This window comes from Drosophila mojavensis, unplaced genomic scaffold (genome assembly GCF_018153725.1).
Source record: "Drosophila mojavensis isolate 15081-1352.22 unplaced genomic scaffold, ASM1815372v1 contig_136, whole genome shotgun sequence".
Lineage (NCBI taxonomy): Eukaryota > Metazoa > Arthropoda > Insecta > Diptera > Drosophilidae > Drosophila > Drosophila mojavensis.
This window is the reverse complement of record NW_025318667.1, coordinates 21,127,571-21,148,018: the sequence shown is the minus strand read 5'-3', so window position 1 is coordinate 21,148,018 and position 20,448 is coordinate 21,127,571. Positions and strand designations below refer to the sequence as shown.

At 40.0% G+C, this 20,448-nt stretch overlaps 1 protein-coding gene across 2 annotated transcripts in view; it reads right to left on the bottom strand.

Moving 5' to 3' along the window:
• The window catches only part of LOC6584385 (microtubule-associated protein futsch), a 62,766-nt gene that overhangs the window by 27,223 nt on the left and 15,095 nt on the right, over positions 1–20,448 (bottom strand). For both annotated transcript variants that reach the window (XM_044011421.1, XM_044011422.1), the window contains exon 2: positions 3,610–3,708. In XM_044011421.1, coding sequence (XP_043867356.1) covers positions 3,610–3,708 — 99 coding nt within the window. The remainder of the gene's footprint in view (positions 1–3,609; positions 3,709–20,448) is intronic.

Sequence of the window (20,448 nt, the reverse complement as noted above, 5' to 3'; positions counted from 1 at the left end):
TCCAAATATTCCATTGCCAAGTCAAACTTCAATCTTTTAAATTCTAGCTGTTATGAGAATTATCTTACACGTTGCAAACGTCAGTTTACTCGTGATCCCAAACAATTTTTCTCATTTGTAAACTCGAAGCGTAAATCCTCTGGTTTGCCGTCCTCATTTGTCCTTGGAGGTGAAAAAACATGCAATGATCAGGATTCCTCTGATCTATTTGCTGATTTTTTTCAATCCACTTATTCTTCTGCTGATCTCTACAGCAACTCATATCCTTATTCTCTTCCTGAATATGGATCTATAAATACTCCCAAAGTTACTGCATCCTCTCTGGCTGCAGCCATTAAGACATTGAAATCATCTTTCTCTCCTGGTGCTGATAATATTCCTAGTTGTGTGATTAAAGAGTGCAGTGTTTCTCTTCAGTCACAATTACTAAAATTGTTTAACTTGTCCTTGGATACTTCTGTGTTCCCTTCAATTTGGAAAGAATCTTTCATCATTCCCTTATATAAAAAAGGTGGAAGATCTGATATTTCCAATTATAGAGGCATCGCGAAATTATCTGCTATTCCGAAGTTATTTGAGAAAATCATAACATCGGCCTTGCAGCATTTTTGCAAATCGATTATTCAACCATCTCAACATGGTTTTGTTCAAAATCGATCTACGTCCTCTAATTTACTTGAGTTCACGTCGCTTGTTAATGACAGCTTTTCCAAAAAAATGCAAACCGATGTTATTTATACGGACTTCAGTAAAGCATTTGACTCAGTACATCATTACATACTAATTCTTAAGCTTGAACGCTTAGGATTTTCACCCAGTCTTGTCTCTTGGATTTCATCCTATTTAACGGGTAGAACCCAAAGAGTCTTGCTGAGAACAGCTATGTCTAAACTTATCTTTGTTTCGTCTGGTGTACCTCAGGGTAGCCATTTGGGCCCATTGCTCTTTTCCCTTTTTATAAATGACCTTCCTAGTTGTATCTCGTATTCCACTATATTTATGTATGCTGATGATGTAAAACTTTGCCTTCCATACTCCAGGGCAAATGGACATCTTCACCTTCAAGATGACCTAAATGCATTTCAACTTTGGTGTGTGGCAAACCAGCTTGACCTAAATTGCTCAAAGTGTATGACAATGACCTTCAGTCGTACCGTTCCTCTAATTGTTGATTATAAAATTAGCAATAATTCCTTACGACGCATCTTTACAGTCAAAGATCTTGGTGTATTCTTTGACTGTAAACTTAACTTTAATCTTCATATTTCTACCATAATTAATGAAGCCAAAAGTGCGCTTGGCTTTATTAAACGTTGGTCTAAGGAATTTAAAGATCCTTTTATTACCAAGCGCTTATTTACTTCGCTTGTGCGTCCTATCCTAGTGTATTGTTCTGTCGTATGGTCTCCGCAACATAAACTGTATCAGGATCGTATCGAATCGGTCCAAAAACAGTTTCTTCTCTTTGCCTTAAGAGACCTTAGATGGGACAGTAATTTACGATTACCGTCTTATCATAGTAGGCTCCAGCTAATTGATCTTCCATCGCTAACCAATCGCAGAACAATTTTAGGAATTGTTTTTCTGCATAAATTGATTAGTGGTGATATTGATTCGTCCTCTTTGTTGGGTCGTCTAAATTTTTTGGTTCCGTCCCGAGCAACTAGACACTATCGTCCGCTTCATTTACCTGTGTGCACTAGGGATTATTCTTTGCACAGTGCGTTTCATGTTCTTTGTGTTAATTTTAATAAATATTATCACGTTTTTTCCTTAGAGCTCTCTCCTCCTAAAATAAAAAGTGTACTATCAGCTTATCTTAGGGAAATCACTCACAATGCCCAGGCATAAGCATTGGCATACGCTTTTGCTGCTAATGTTGTGTTAGTGATTTCTCAATTCTATTCTTATACTCTATTTTTGGCTCTTCCATTACTCTTTTCTTTTTATTATTTCTTATTCTTTTTATTAACTTTTTCTTGCAACTTCTCTTATTACCGGCCTTTTTTTTTCTTTTTCTATACTTTACCTCTTCTTATTTTATTCTTTTTTTCTTTTTTATTATTGTTTTTTTTAACTCCTTTTATTTATTTATTTATTTTATTTTATTTTTTTATTATTATTATTATTTTTTTATTTTTTATTATTATTTTAAGAATTATTTTAAGTATGCTAAATATTGTTTAATAACCTACATTTTAATATTTTATTTTTTTAAGTTTTCTTACTAACACTTTCTTTTCATAGCTTCAATAGTATCACTGACCATATTTGGCTGTGAGACGTGGGCATAGCCGGCCGGACTGGCAAATAAAATACCCCCATCGGGTTGGTGTTACTATTGAAATTATATCGTGTACTTTGTATAGGCTTTTTTAAATTAAAATTGACTCTCATTTTTGTCAATAGCTTTAAGAAAATAAATAAATAAATAAATATGCGCGCTGTAATTACGAACATTTTAAAAAAAATTTGAAGTCTCTAGCTCTTATATCTTCTGAAATCGACGCGTTCATACATACGGACAGACGGACAGACGGACGGACGGACAGACGGACAGACAGACGGACAGGGCCAAATCAACTCAGCTCGTCGCCCTGATCAAGAATATATATACTTTGTGGGGTCTGCCACGCCTCCTTCTGCCTGTTACATACATTTCAACAAAACCATTATACCCTGATTTCCCATTGAAAATGGGTTCAGGGTATAAACAGAGCGAGAGTGAGAGAGGAGTTGGGTGGGGAGGACAAGGGGGGATGGCTGGGTGGCTGTGCAGCCGATGCAGTGCAGCCACTTGAATGCATTTCAACAACGTTGTTCCCGGCTAATCCGCAAAGACAACCAAATCCGAGAGGCCCGCACAATATCCCGACACTTGGCTGGCTTTGTTGCATTGTTGTTGTTGTTACTGTTGTTGTTGCTGTTGTTGTTACTGTTTTTGTTGTTTGCGTTGTAAATGAAAATGAAAATGAAAATGCGCCACTCCGATTCGGATTCGGATTTAATATTACACAAAAGCCATACAGGGAACAAAGCGCATTTGAGAATCGCCGAGCACCGAGCACCGAGCGCCAAGCGCCGAGCGCCGAGCTCTGAGTGCTAAGAGCGTTGGGCTTTTTGATGAATGCCAATTGTGAAAAGCTGTTGAAAGACAATCGCCATAATTGGTTAGAATGATTTTGTAGTTTGTTGGCTTGTAGTTTTGTAGTTTTGTAGTTTTTCAGCAGCTATTTGAATGATTGCAAAGTCAGCGCTCGAAATTCGAAAAGTAATTTACATTCCCCCGCGAGCTCTGCGCCCTCCGAGGGACACGACGAGCGGGCAAATTGAAAGCCAAATGTCAAAGGAAAAGGACAAGTGCCAGTCGAACTTTGTCCCCATCAGGGCTAATTAACAAATGAATTCCACTTATTGCCATTATGAGTTGCCCATTCAGCTCACTTTTTAATGAGCTGCCAGTGCGACAGCTTTCAATTGGATTGAAGTTCGATTTCAATTTTTTCGCTGGCCCAATTAGCTGAGAGCTGAGAGCTGAAAGCTGAGAACTGAGAACTGAGCGCTGAGAGCTGCGTTGGCTGCTCCATTCACTTCGTATATCCAACTTACCGTGACGCGCCTCCTCGCCCTCGGGTGCATGCTGTGTGATTGTATTGAGCTCCTCCTCCAGGTCGACATGACAATCGGATACGTCCCAGGACAGGAAACCTGCATATGACAAAAGAAATGGAAAAGAAATCAGGTGATAAGTCGCGTACCAAAGCATCACAAAAGGCATAGAAATGAGGCGAATTCAATTCAATTGAATTGAATCCATTTATGTTAAGCTACGTGTGATGGCAATATTGCCATTAAGCTAAGAGATGTATTAAAAGCAGTTAGTCTTTAAATATATATATGGTTTATTTTTTAGCTCAGTTTCTTAAGCTTTTATGGCTTTAGATTTGTAATAAATACAATTGGTAAAAGATATCTTTAATAGCTTAATTTATCATAAGTCTGCAGGCTGCTAAGCCAAGATTCAAGCTTTATCCCATCAAATTATTATTCACTCGATGCACTGCGAATGGAGAATCAAACTTTGGTTTTTTGTTAAATGTAAAAATGAATGCGTGGTCTATCCCTTAAAGTATATGCATATATTCTTGATTCCTTAGAGTATATACATACATATATTCTTGATCAGGATGACGAACTGAGTCGATTAAGCAATGCCCTGTCTGCTCGTCCATCTATCTGTTCGTTCATCGGTCTGACCGTCCCTCCGTAACTTTATCGGTACGTCCATCCCTCCGTTCATATGTCTTTCTACTTGTCTGCGTGAATGCAGCAATCCCTAGGCTAATAAAAATATGTACCTCCGCAATTCGAGCTAATCATTATTTTTCGATAAAAATCGATAATTTTACTAAATAATTATAATCTGGCTTTCAAGATATGATTAAGACAGTCTAAGCGAGAGCATGATTTGTTCCTATAGTAAAGCCCAGATTCTGTGTGAAAAAAAGAATTTCTTTGCAGAGTCTTGGATATCTCATAGTCGAGCAGTTACCGTTCTTTCTTCTTTGATTGCGATTTTCTCGTAATGTCCTCAGCTAATTATTACCTGGCACAATTCGAGTTTGACTAGCTCAGAGTTTATAGCCCTATTTCAGCTATTGGCCTGGAAATAAATAGCTCTGAGCTCATTAGACATAAACAGGGCACATTTCATTGGCTTATCTCAGTCCGTACGCTGCCTGAATATCAATGCTAATTGCTGGACATCTTCTTCCTCTTCTTCATTCTTAATGAGAGCTAATAATGCTGGGCATGTCGTATCGTATTCGGCAATTACGTATTACTTGTCTAAAGTGCATCCGCACTAAATGTTGACCAGCTGCCATAACGATGCTTGGCTCATTTATCAAAATATATGCATACATACGTTTAATATATATTTGTGTGTGTGCGTGTAGTTGATAAATTTTTCATTAATTTTATAATTACAGAATGTGCCATGAGACGTTGTTATTCAGTAACTTTTTGTTTTTGCCATTTTGATAAATGGCCAACATGAGACAACAAAAACGCAGAAGTTGCGACTCTTCCTTCGCGTTACGTATACGTCATATGGCACACATCACACATACACACACGCACACAGAGTCAGCAGTGTCTTTGTTTTTGCGTTTTGTGCTTCCCCTCTCTTTGATATTTAGTTGGCCCGCATAGAATTGCTTTATATATATATATATCTATATATAGCCGAGCTATGTATGTGCCAGTGCCAATGCCAGTTGGCCTCTTTGGGTATTATGTCATTTAGTAAACAAATTAAGTCAGCCTTCACTCACTGGGTGTGTGTATGCGTATATGTGTGTGTGTGTGTGTGTGTGTGTGTGTACATTGTACTTCAGTGTAAGTATTTGCAAATACACATACCAAAATAGTTGGCTCTTCAACCAGAAACAAAAAATGAAAAGTGCATCATTAGCATTTCCTTTTCGGTGTACCACAAACTATTTGCCTGGCATTTTTGCTTGTTTTTTTTTTTTTTTTTTTTTTTTTTGCAAATGGCTAACAGCAAAATGAAATGAATTTCAAATAACTAGTAAATGTTTGCCTGCACTTGGATGTAGCTGCAGTTGTAGCCTGAAGCTGCTTTAAGAGCTCTGCACTCCACTCTAATTGCTAAATGTTCGCCTTTTCTTCTTCATGCCTTCGTTTCATTCTCTCCTGTGTGCTTGTTCGCTTCGGAACCTATTCAAAGTGAGAGAGCAAGAGCGAGCGCTAGAGTCTGCGGAGTCCCATTTTGTAGCTTGGGGACGGCCAGGCAGCTGGAATTTAATGAGCGGCAGACACGAGTTCTTTTCGTGCACACTGCAATGAATAACTTATTATAATGATGCCTTAATGAGCGCTTAACTTTCATTTTTGATGCCGGCTGGCCCGCAGACGTTAATGTGCATAAAGCCGACGCAAATGAAGCTGTCAACTCGAGTCAAGTGTCGGCCGGCCAGGACCACAGCAATCGACTGAGTCAGAGGCCACAAAACTGATATTCTGTCAAGTCGATCTACGAAAGTCCATGTTAAAGCTGCTGTTCAATTTGACACTGACTGCTAGGAAATACATATGTGTATGTGTCACTGATTCTATTTAGCAGAAAGTGTCTCTTCCTGTCCCTAACATTTAATCTCTATCTCGCTCACTATCTATCTCTCTATTTATTTCTCTATCCATCTCTCTCTATCTTCCTCTATGGTCAAGTTTTTATCTAGGCTTTAAGTCTCTCACTCTGTTCCTCATTCCTTATCTTTCTCTCTCTATACAATTGCCAACTATAAATAATAATTTTTGTTTTCTCACTACTACAAATCGTCTCATTTATCATGCCAACTCACAAGCAATGCAAAACTCAATGTTAAAGCTGCTGTTAAACTTATGACAGCTGCTTTCAATTTGCCGCTGACTGCCAGAAATTATACTCCAGTTTGACATGTTTGCATTCACTATATACTAAAATGCCATAAATTGCTACTATCTTTAACTGTCCTCCCTCTCTCTCTCTCTTTCTTTGTCTCCTCTCTCTATCATCTCTCAATTCGAAAGTCTATGTTAAAGCTGCTGTTCAATTTGATACTGATTGCTTCTGTTTGACTGATTCCTTCTAATTAGTATTAAACAACGAGGTGCTAAATGGTAACAAATTGTCAACAATTTCTCTTCTCTCTCTCTCTCTCCCTCTCTCTCTCTCTCTCTCTCTCATTCTCTTCCTTTATCCAATTGTTAACTAAAACCAAATTGTTTTCCAAGCGTTTCCAATCATCGCATTCGATTTGCCATGTCCTTTTGGCTGCTCTAAGCCCCATTTGTCTGCTGCCATGGTGGCATAGCTAGTAGCCAGCTACTGCTGCTGCTGCTGCTGCTGCTTCTTCTTTCTCTTAGCTGCACACTGTTGAGCAATTTGCACAAATGGCTGGCAGCAGCAACAAAAGGCAATGGCACAAAACGAACAAATTCAAAGCGAAGAAGAGCAAAAAAATAATGAAATGCGCAAAAAACAACAACAAGTTGAGCATGCGGCATAAAAATGTAAAATCTTAACACTTTTTACACACACACGCACACACACACATTCACAAACACATACACACACATGAGTCGGATCAGTATATTGTGCGGGCAAACAAAAAAAGCTGCACAACAATAGGGATAAAGACGGAAGGGTCGTGGGAAAGGCAGCGCCCAAAGCGCCTACAGCGATTGCACAAAAATAATGAGGAAACGCGCAGGATGTACACACACACACACACACACACACACGCATGTTTATATATATATATATATATATATATATATATATATATAGCTGTGTTGGACGCTCTCTTGAGCAATCATCGGGCGAATGAAGCCACTCAGACGCTGGGAACAGCGCACAGAAACGTACCTCGCCGTCTGGAGCTGAGTCTGAGGCTAGGTGGCGCCACTGTGCCGTGCTTTGTGTGTATGGGTGTCTGTGTGTGTGAGTGTGTGATTGTTCGCACACTCATTTAGTATTTATGCGTTGATATCTGCGAGTGAGTCTTCAATTTTTCATGTGCACGCCCCTGTATGTGCGTGTGTGTGTGTGTGTGTGTGTGTGTGTGTATATGTGTGTGTGAAGCTGGCACTCATTTATTTATATAATTTCTTGCTCAGCTTCGCTTCAATGTCAAGTGTTTAATTTGCAACCTTTGCATTTCGTGTGCGCGCCTTTGTTTTATTACTGAATTACGCAACGAGCTCAGTGAAATGAACAATCAAATACTCCAGCCAGGCTAATATTGTTAATTATAATTAAGATCTAGTCATTCTCTAGGGGCTCGATGTCTGCGTGCCGTCCTCACGGTCCTCAAGGTGAAACAGCTGTAGATATTTGTGTAATAGAGATTTATGATGATGCCAGATGGTAGACAAGTACCAGAGTCGGCCGTATTCATTTGAGCCTGAGCTGTGGCTTCTGCACTTGGTTTGGCAATATTAATGAGTGCCAGAGCTCGGCTAGATGGGCAATTCAATTCAGCTATAATCAATTTGAGGTTGGCTTGGCCAACACTCATAATAGATGGGCTCAGCTGCCAAACCGAAATAGGTATATTAGGTTTACATGTATATATATATGTATATGTATAAATTATTATATACAAATTACTATAAATAAGGCATCTTCATGCACGTCTGAATATTCAGCTTTCCGTTATCCTTTGCCCATAAATCAGGCCTGTGCCAATTAATTACATTTCTTATCACCAATTATGAATCGCTATTTTCGCTCAAGTTGTTTTGCCACTCCCCACTCCCCACTCTCTCTCTCTCTCTCTCTCTCTCTCTCTCTATGTGTCTCTCTTTCTCTATCGCACCCATTGTGTCCTTGGTCCTTTGATTTTAATTGCCTCGGCTGCCCAACAACAACAGCAACAACAACAACAATAACAACTCAGCCGCACCCCAATCGCCCCAGTCACCCGGTCTGTTGGGCAATCAGCTCTCGTCGTCTATCCGTCGTCCGCTTATCGTCATCGCTGCTTGCTTATCAGCTGTGTCCAATCAGGCACCGTATTGTTTTCCATACTCATTTTCATTTTCGTTTTCATTTTCCTGCACGTTTTCTCACTCTTTAAATTTGCGCCTTCGCTTTTATCTCGACTTTTAGCTGAGCCACTGAAATGTTTACGACCAGCAGCGAGTTATTCAGAAACTTGCAATGACTGCACAAATCAGTGCCCACAATGGAATCGCACACACACAAACACACAAACACACACACACATACACACGTTCTGCTTTCTTCTTTTTTGCTGGCTGCTTTGGCTTGTCAGCTGTTTTATCTGTCAGAACTGTCCAAAACTTGTGCACAGCATCCACTGGGACCCACGTGCAAAATATTCAGCTTTAATAAACTCTTTCAAATATTTATGGAAATTTACTTCATTTTTTTTCTCTTTGTTTGGTTCCCAACACCCATTCGAAATGTGGGCGTGACAGACCACATAACTTATACATATGTATTCTGGATTAAGGCGAAGAGTCGATCTAAAACTTTGTTCTTCAGTCGGTTCTTCGTGAACTAACTCATTGATCTCAGTACCTATTGGAACTAGAGACTTGAAATATATTTTCAAATAATCCATAACTTTTTCCGTTACATTTATGTAGCTAGAGTTTTCAAATTATTTAGTATTTATATTTAGGAATGACATATCTATTTTTATACCCTCATTTATATTCAATATTATCAAGCTTTAGTTTTAAATTGTAGGCATTTTATATATTTATTTTGAGATTTATTTTTAATTTTATATATTTTTATATTTTTTTATTTTTATTATATTTGAAAATTTTACAAAATTCTTGACATTGAAGATCAATTGAATATATTAAAAGGGCTTGCAATTACCGGGTATTTGCTAGCCAAATACTCCCAACTGGAGCATAATTGCATGTATTGTTCAAGTTACTATATAAATAAATTGGTATACATGGAATATATTTATAGTTGTTATGAACAATATCTGGAGGACTGTCTGCCTGAAGACTGCCTCATCTTTTCATTTACTGATCAGAGCTTGCCTCATAGGGCAGTCCTTATACACAATAGAAACGTCCCTTCATTAGTCACCCCCAGTTCTTCTTCTTTATCTTAAATATCCCTATATGCTTTTTGCTTTCGATCTATGGCATTATTTTGGGCATTTAGCTCTCAGCGCTGTGTCTTACAGATGCTCGACGCGAAAAGTGTAAAGCAAATTTGCAATGCACATAAAATGCAATTAGGGCTGGGCTGAGTGTTTAATTTTCTTTTAATGTATTTATTTATGCATTGCAAAGCATTTGGCCCTTTGGCGGCTGTAGAGGCTTGAGATATCCTCGCCATGGGGCATGGCGGATGGAGGATGGAGAATGCGATACGATACGATGCGCTGCGATGCGCTGCGATGCGCGCCACATTCATTTGGCTATGCAAACTTGTTCAACGCGCACAACTTGAAGAGCAGCCAACAAACGACAAGTGGCTTTTTAGCTACATCAAAATCAACACGCCGAATGCTCGCATCTGGCATCTGACTGCCAGCCGGGCACGCCCCCTATTCGCGAATGGGGCGGCTGTGGGGGATTGTGGGGGACTGTGAGTGGCTTTTAGCGCGAGTGCACAAAATTATGCAACTATTTGTGCAAACAAGTAGCACAGCCTCTGCACCGCGCCCCGGCCCCGCCCCTACGAGCGACAACGACAACGACAACGACAAACAACGCGAGCGACAGCGATGACAGCAACTCAATCATCAGTGCTGCCTGCGGGCTGATAGGGAGGCGTGGCAATCTGATATCATCCGTCGTTGCGAACGACGAACGGATGTCAGCTGCACGCAGCACACTGCCTGCAGGCTTATGCCACGGCAGGTGGCATGCCCCCATAGCTGCGCTGCACTGCCTCCAATTAACAGTAAACGGGCCCAGATTAGGAACAATTGTCAATCAGAGTTAGGCCTAAGACATAAATAGCTATGGAAAGTCTTAGCAGTGGCCTATTGAGTGAGATTCGAAAGGAACTTTGTTATTGATCTTCCAATGATATTTCTTATGGGCAGCCGCGTAATAGGCAGCGGTAGATGCGGACCAGGGGATACAGGATCAGCTCAGTTCAGTCAATATAACCCTTCTTTACTTTCAATTGTTTCCTAGCGTTAGAAGCAGAGGTGGGTGTGCCGAAGAGCATACAGTATTTAAATTTTTGGGCAGGATCAATAGTCAACTCATCAAAACTTTCCGTCGTCTCGTTCATCGTTCCTCAGCCATGTTCGTCGGGCACGTGCGGTAGTCTGATTTGCCGTCAGTCCGTACGTCCGTCAGTCCTTACGTCCGTACTTCTTTGCGTTCGTCCAAACGTCCACCCGTTCGTCTGTGTATTCGTCCAATTGTGCGGCCGTACATCCTACCGTCACTTTATACGTCCGCCTTAACTTCCGTTGGTCCATTTGTTCATCCGTGTATTCGCCAGCCCGTCCGTCCGCTTCTCCGTCAGTTCGCACATCCGTTCTTCCTGCCCTTGGTCCCTTCGCTCATAGAGCCGTTCGTTCGTCTGCGTATTCGTCAGCTCGTCAGATCATCTTTGCGTTCATCAGCCCATCAACCTGTCCTGCCCTTCGTCAGCTCGTCCGTTCATTACTCCGTCAGTTCGTACGTCCGTACTTCCTTTCGTTTGTCTCTTCGTTCGTTCCGTTTGTCCGTTCGTTCGTCTGTGTGTTCGTCAGTTCGTCAGACTGTCCTTCCATCTGTCAGCTCATTCGTCCGCTGTTTCGTTCATCCGTCGTTCGTTTACCCATCCGTCCGTATGAACGGAGATGCAGAGATCCAGTTTGTGTCTAAGAATAATCAATGGAGATGAGATAAAATATTCGGGTACATCACGCCCATTCCTGGAGCCCGATTTTTTAAAGTGCTATGCATAGAGCAAGCAATTTGTGATCAACTTTTTTTCATGCCCAGCTGAACATATTCCGAGCATCCTCCCCACCTACTTCCAATGCCAGCTAACTATTTCTAAAGGGCAGCTCTAAGAAACGGGCAAACAATGGATATGAAAAATGCATTTCCAAAATGCTCAAGGATTTTAGCAAAGCCAACGGGCCTTAGGCTGCAGATTAACTTATCGAATAGAATCAACAACGCTGGCCGAACTCAGCTGGGCAAATGCACTTGACTCCCTAGGCCTTGGCTCTGGCCAAAATCTATTTTCGTTTCTCAGTTTCTTTATTATTCGCAAATTGCGTCAGCCGCTTGGGTCATGCGTCATGCTCTCATTTGCTTTCATTGTTGACTCATTTCGATATTTTAATGTCTGTCGGCGTGGCGTTGCTTTGCGTTGTCCTTTTTGGCCCACATGACGTATGCGCAATCTTATGAAGTGTACCAGCAACCCAATTGCTAATCAATGTTAATGGCTTTGTTCAAATTGGGCCAAAACCAAAAGTTGTAAAATCCACAACAGACACCAAGAAAATGAAGCGAATGGATACTGAGAGGAGGCGAGCGCAAACATTTCCAGCGAATTTGGCGTAAAACTTTTCCACTGCACGCTGTAATATGAGATATGAAAAACAAATGCTAAATGCGCAAATTTATTAGGATTATACAGAGCGTCTGTCCTCTGCCCTCCCGAAAATGAAAAACGACAGACAGACGAGATATATATAAGATAAATATGTATATACATATGATATGTATGTTCTCTGTATAATAGAGAGAGAAATTTGCACATTTGGCTGCGACGTTGGCCAGACAGCTGTGCAGGCGGTGCTTGGACATACATATAAGGCATACAAGGTGGGAGTGCCCTAATTGGAACTGGCTGATATCCTGTAGATATCTTACACACAAGCAGAAGTATCCATGCTGCTGCTTACTCTTGAGTGGAGATAGCCGCATCAACTCTACCTGACAGCTTGCTGCTCGACCTCTGCCCGCTGCCCTCTGACCTCTGCCTCTACCAGTTATATTAAACCCTTTTCACATACTTGCCATGGACATAAAAATATGCAGAGGCTGGCTGGTAGTGAAGGGCTGTGCGGTCCAGATAAATAAACAGACACACCCACACACACACCCACACACACACACGACACACCCAATCAAGCAGGCAGGCAGGCAACGGGCACGGTCCGGTAGAGGCAACAGCTTCGAGGCAGCGCATTCGCATCACTTATGCCAGTTTATTGATTTGCGCAAAATGCGAGCAAAATACTCGCACATTCGAAATAAAATACTTACATTTATGAGCCCGCATAAATTGTGCATAAATGTTTGCCTTGCCAAATATATATTTTGTGCACATTACGCATACGCCATGTACGTCCTGTAAAGATGACTATCAGGCATATAAATTACAGTGCCAGCCAAAACTATTACTCGAAGTGCTGATACTCTTCAAGAATATATGAATACAGTATGGATAGAGAGAGAGAGAGAGAGCGAGAGAGAGATAGTATAGTCTGTGCTGCATGCAGTCCATGATATATGTAAGATTTCCTATGGGAAACTTTTTGCATTGCATTTTGGCTCTCATCAGACAATCTATGTACTATGTCTCGAGCCATCGGCTCTGCCTCCTAAATATGTAAGCATTTACAGTTCGTTGCGCCCGAATAAAACTGTATTTTCTCTCTGTTTCAATGGCGTTCGACTCGCGCCCTAAAATATTGTCCATTCAACTGCATAGTTATAGGTCTAAAATATTTTGTCATCGAAATGTTTATGCCTTGCCGCACACTAGCGTGGCTTTCCACTTGCCGCTTTCCACTTCGAATCCAATTGGAAACCAAATACTGCATTCGTTGCATTTTGCACTTGGCCCCAGGGTCGCATCGCCGTTGAGCTGAGCGGGTGGGGGCAGGCGGTAGCCGGAGGGCGCATTGTTGGACTACTCGTGCTCACATTTGGTTTCGGGGCACATTGTGGTTCAGTGCTCGCAGTTCGCAATTCGATTGCAGCGGAGCACATAAATCACAACACTTTACTGAACAAACGGACGGAGCTTGAGCTGGCCGCGCTGCAGGATCTGGCGGACGGTTGACGGAAAAGCCTGGCCAAATATGGAAGATGTGCGCCGGATCCAGCGCCCCTCAGGCAGGCACATAATCTCATTTTCATTTCGCTCTCCGTCTGTTTTTTTTCCCCTTGTTTTGTCACGTGTTGCCAGCAGAAGGCCTGCCTAGTACTTTCGGCTGGCCGTACTCCCCACCATATACTATTTCCGCACTGTGGACACATTGTTTATATTCGTTCGATTTTGCTGCCAACGAAACGGCAAAGGCGAGCAAAAAACATTTTTCAGACATTTCTGACACAGACTTTGCGCCTGACAACTGACTGAACGAGTGCAGGAGGGAGTGTATGTGTGTGTGTGCGATTGTGTGTGTGTGTGTGTACGACTCATCAAATAAAGCAAAGCCCTGCCACTGCAGTGAGCTGCACTGCCACAAAAAAAAAAAAAAAAGAAGGAGTCTAAAAATAAATTTGCACTGCGCGCAAAAGTAACTTTCGGTTGCAGCTGGAGAGGCAGCGGCAGGAGGGGGCCAGGAGGCAGTCCAAACTAACTGCACCTGCAGCGCACAGCGACACTGCGCTGGCAGTTTCTTATGAATTTCAGCCACACACAGACACACACACACACACGTCTGCAGCAATACATGTATGTGCAAATCACAATATAAATATGATATATATATGGTATATATGCTATAGGAAAACTTCAAGTTTGTCTCGTGACATGAAAACGCAATTGTGTGCTGCGCCTAGTGCTTTACTTCGGTTGCCACATATATCTTTGTGTGTGTGTGTGTCAGTCCACAGGCAGTTAAATTGCTGCCAAAGTCGTTCACTGACAAAGCTGGACGAATGCAAAACTAATTATATACACACACACATGCATGCATACATACATATGCATATATACATACATTCGGTATGTAGGACAAAGTAGTTCATGAAATGCCTGGCTTTGCATGTCGCCCTGTAGATACATTGAATAATAGATGCATGCGACGGCAGCTGGCCAGAAGAGCTCGCAAATCCTGCACTTTATAAACAAATAATTTTAATTAAATGAACAAATTAGAGTGCGCTGCTTGTGGAAGAGTGCGATCCCACAATACTCTTTAATTTAATTAACTTATGCATATTTGCATTTCTATATTGTTCGAGCATGAATAAGTCGAGAAATTTCTGCAGCATAAAGTCAAGAATTGCTTGAGATGCCATCGATTCGTCACTCGGCTAAATGTTTAAGCAAGATCAAGCAACTTCCCATCAATTTCAACATGCCAAGGGAATGAGTATGAGAAAAATGACAAAAACACTTTTGTTGTATACTCCAAGTCGTGGGAGATTGTGGCAGTAGAGAGGAGATATATTTGGATATATAGGAATACTTATGGATAAAGGAATATTTATTAAGGTAATTTTCCTACTAGATGAAAAACTCTTCAGATTGACAGTGCAGTATAGAAGGATGTAGCTTGCTCAATAGAGCTGGGCATATATCGATATAGATTGCTCAATCGATTCATCCATCTGATTCTCTGTACTCGCTGTACCTCATATTGTACATTAGAGATCAGCAGAGATCGCTGTGGCTCACTCATGCGAGTATCACTCTAGCTCATTTAATCAATATAATATAATATATATAATATATCATATATAATATTATCATATATGAAAAACTTTAATTATCGAGAACGAACTTTTTTCAATAGGATGATAGCATTTTTTCGACTTATCGCGATTTGCCGTTTAGCGTAGTGCAAATTATCGAAACTCGACTGTATTATATTGTATATAATCAATATTATTCACTTATTCATACAATATATCATTTAAATTCGATTAGTTTCTAGAATGACTAAAGTGTTTCTCGCCTTTGTTGACATACACATGTTCTGTACGTATTTGCACTTATTTAAAGTGGAACCTGTTTTTCATTTTATCGAATCATCAAAGTTTCATTCAACACAACATTTTCAGCGCATTAATTTCCTATATGAGCCAGTCAGACTCATCTAAATGCCATCTGCTCATTACGGAGTAAATAGTATGCAAACATTTATTGAGTGTTGCATTTGGCCACTATTTCAGTTCAGCTTAAACATGTGGGTCAATGGCTAAAACCTGTATGCGAGCTAGAAATTGCTTTTTGAATGTTGTCAATTTTATTCATATACAAAATGGACGAAATGTTTGCATTTAATGTGCGCATCAATTGTAGGCAAATACAAATGACACACGCACAGACACAGCGTGTGTTTGTGTGTGTGTGTAAATAAATATTTGTATACACATTTATACACTTATGGCTCCCAGTGTGCTCGCTGCCCTGGTCTCTTTGCTTTAGTCCTCGACGGACATGCATAAAACTTAATTTAATTCTCCAGTTTTTGTGCCCCCGACTGTTCTGCTGCGTTGAATTGCTACCTGCTAATTAGCACAGGACACGCCCAAAACACAAACATACAAACAGACATACACACACATACACACACGCGTATACACGCTCAGGTTGTTTAAAATGAGACATTGTGAATTTCGCATAGGTGCAATTTCCATGACAATTTTCGCACATCAACTCGGCATGTTGTTGGTCTCCTGTTGATATTTAATTGTTTTGTAGCTAATTGACGAATGACACTCAAACACACACACATACACACACACGCACACAACACACCTGAGCAAACACAAATGTAATTTAGTCTGCAATTTACAGTTCCTCGTACGTTTACTTCTATTGAAATAGGTTTAAGTTAACAGCTCACTTTGAGTCACAATTTTTAGGTATTCTGGGAAGTTCTGCAGAAATTATATATGAAAATTTTTTTCTATATATACATTTGTTCTTTTATTTTTTTTTTAGGTTTATATTAGCAAGCACATATGTACTTCTCTCTCCTTCCATCAAGCGTATTTTGATCAAATTTTCATAGAAAAGTCGAATGAAAATATCAAATTTGTATAGAGCTGCCTGAAGAGCAGCAATAGCTGAGCCTGATAACATAGATTAGTAGGATTTAAGATATTAGTATCAGAGACCTCAAGATGGACACAGTGGAGGACCAGATCTCCTTCCATTCGAGCCGCTACAACGACCGCCTAAAGGTCCATGTCAACCGGCTCGCAAAAAACCTGCCGAATTCTAGGCCTATTAGTAGGTTAAGAAGACGTCAGTTCAAAAATCTCCTCCTAATATATGTTTAAGTCTTGTACATAAGCTAAACATGTGATTTGTAACATGTCTCAAGGAGGATAATAGATCAAAAAGATGATCTGGTGCTTCCTAATAAATAAAAACAAAAAACAAAAAATAAAACAAAATCAGACTTTTACTCAGAGAAACTGAATACGATTTTTAAAACAGAACTAATGCGGCATTCACGTTCACGTTCTCCTGATTTAAGCACTCCCTACTGGAAATCTCTGGACTCTACTACTCTGCACTATGACACTCTCAGCTCTGCTACTCTCCACACTCTTGACTCTTTTACTCTCTACTATAATTCTATGATACTCTCAACCTTAATACTACATTATGATACTCTCGCTTCAGTTACTTTACCACTACTATGATGCCCTTGACTCCGCGACTCTTAGCTATGATCGTTTCCTGCTACTCTCCCCTACGATACTGTCCATTCAACTACTTTCCCCTATGATACTCTCGATTCAACTACTTTACCACAACTATGATATTTTATACTCTACTATGTTCAGCTATGATAGTCTCCTGCTACTCTCCATTATGATCCATACGATTCAACTAATCTGCTACTTAAATGATACTTTCGATTCAATAACTCTCCACTATGATATTCTCGGTACGATTCAACAGCTGTACTACTCCTGCTTCCTCTACTCTCAGCTGGTATACTTTCCTGTTGCTCTCAGATATGATACTCTCGATTCCACGACTCTCCCCAGTTATACCATCTACTCTACTCTTCTCGACACTACTACTATTATTCGCAATAGAACTCTCAACTCTACAAGACTCTCTTTCAAGTCCAATTAAAAACATTTTAAATGACTTGGTTTTATACCAAGATATCATCTATCGCAAGAGATTTGCCACAGGACAACCATAAGTGAGAGTGAGAAAGGGAAGGCATGGGTATATCTGGGTCGCAGTTGCTTAGTAAGTTTTGGTAAGGTAAAAGTTTTTCTTTACTAAATTTCATCAAATTTTAATTTAGATCTAAGAAAAGTTGTTTCCTTTGTCAAACTTTACATATTTAAAACGTTAAAATGTATTTAAGAAGATGAACTAAGATTGATTATGAATCATTAAAACTGAGCTCAGAGCTTTTTAGTCGGAATCTAATAAGAAGCAAGGCTGCAAGAATTTTTAATTGTGATCTGATGAGATGTAAAACTACTGATGGGCAACTATTCTTTGCAAGTCAGCAATACTCCCACTTAAATATTCTATATATAGAAAAACTGATCCTAAAATACGCTCTTCTTCATTTAATATAAACTTTGCTGCAAACTTTTAATTATTTTACTTTAATTTAATTAATGTCTTATAATAACTATATTTGTTCCCAGTTCCTTAAAACCCATTTGAATGCAGCAAACATATTTAGAGATTGGCCCCACCCATTAATATGACAATGTGAAAGTAGGCGAATCTATCGCTATGTGATATTTTACAAGCTTTAACTCGCTAGAGTCTCAGCTGACTGTTAACAGTAAATACTCCAGCTGAAGCTTGAAGAGCGCTCAGTGGATCTGTGTGGTGTGGTAATCTAATCGACGAACTGAATCAGAAACCATTGCCTTGGCCGCCATGGCGACCTTTGTCGGCGGACACACAACAAAGCGAATATCCGGTTGCCAGTTGAGCTGCAGAGCCATTTGATCCTCAGTTGATTTCTCGAGAGATAGCGTCCATTACCTGCAGTCAAAGTGTCTGAGTGTGTGTGTGTGTGGGTGTGTGTGTGTGAGTGCAGCTCATGTGCCAGCATTATATGTATTTCAATTTCATGCCTGACTAGCCTATGGCAGGCAGCAACGGTAAACGGCTGCTAAATGTCAAGGGTTCACGGCTGGGGAGGCCACAATACAAAATGCCTTAAGCAGCTGGGTTAGCTAAATGTATTCTATTCTGCTTATCTATTACACACACACACAGAACGAGAGAGAGAGAGAGAGAGAAAGGCAGATAGAGACAACACATACTAATGCTTTGAATGGGGCGTTGAGGCGTCGCCGATGGCAATAAAAAGCAGTTACAGTTTGCTCGGTCGCCTTTTCTGTGCTCAATTCAGGTTGCTATGAAATAAATTTGTATTGAATGACTGCCAACTGATTGCCACACGCACACACACACACACACAGAGAGTCATATATACACATTCAGGTGCTGGCCCAGCAAATACAGCTCGCTTGCGATTAAGCCAAAGAGTCATCCAACACTTGGGCCACAGCTTAGCAGCAGGAAGGCGAGCAGGCAGGCGCCTCAAATGCAATTTGTCAACGATTTTTGCAATTTTCATTCTGGGCGACAAAATTCAATCTACCCACATGCTCACACCCACACACATACGCAGAGCAGAGAACTGTGTGAATTGTGCCCTGCATTTCATCATTCATTGGCTGACAGGAAATTGCAAAATTTCTCGCACTCACGACGAAGCGACGCCTCGCTGGTTCTAATTTCAATTTGCGGCACTTTGCCCAGCTTATACGACAACCAAAAGCAGGTAAGTGTACACACACACACACACGAACACACACAGCCACACACACATACACTTTTTAATTAATATATAAACGTTTTATAATAGGCAATTTGACACTTTTTGGGCAGGCCCCATTAATGCAGCTCGTGTGCAAGATTTAATCAAAGCGAGCGCCATTTACAAACACTTTTGCGGTCGTCTCGTTTCGGCCATAAACAGGTGAATACATACAAACGTTTTCATTGACTGATTGAATCGGCAATGTGTAGCATAAAAGCAGTTGAAGCAGTTGGCAAGTGTTTTTTATATTACGTTTATTGAAATGAATAATCGAAAAGGCTTTCACGAGCCATTTATTGAAGGAGCTTACATTGGAAGTGAAAGTAAATGAAATTACAGTAATGCTCATAGTGGTGACAATTGTGTTGGGACTAATTGTAATATTAGGTAAGTTAACAATAATAATAATAATCATCAAGATATCAATCAGAAAAGTAAGTATAAAAAATATATATACATATATAAAAGTATAATATAAGTATTATAAAAAGATAACAATAATAAAGCATTATAAAAAATGAAGAGCATAAAAAATATATATTTAAAAAAAAAAAAAAAAATTAAAAAAAAATAAAATAAGTAAAAAATATTACTAATTTTTAAATGATAAATATAACAATAATAATGCTAATAGGAAAATAAAATATTTATTTATTTAAAAATAATTCTAAGAAAATGAATGGAAAATAATGATATACAAGTAAAAACAAGTAAGAACGTTGCAGTCGGGCGTTACCGACTGCGGAATACTCATTCACATCCCATCAACAATTTAGTAGTTAAGTTTCGCTCTAATACTGTAGAATATACAGGCTTTTCCGATTTGCCACGCCCCTACTGGGCGTAAATACCTCATTTTTGGTCAGTTTCTAGAACGAGATAACAGTACCCTAACTGCAAAGTTTGAATGCTTACTCTTAAGAAATGTGAAAATTACAGGGTATTTTTCGATATGCCACGCCCCTAAAGAGGCGTAAAAATTATTTTTTGGGGAATCGATAGAGGAGGCTACCAGTAACTCAACTATTCAAATTTAAGGCTTCTAGCTATTATACTTTAGGAGATATACATTTTTGCGGTTTGCCACGCCCCCTGTGGGCGGACATATATCCGACAAAGCTTTTTGGTCTTG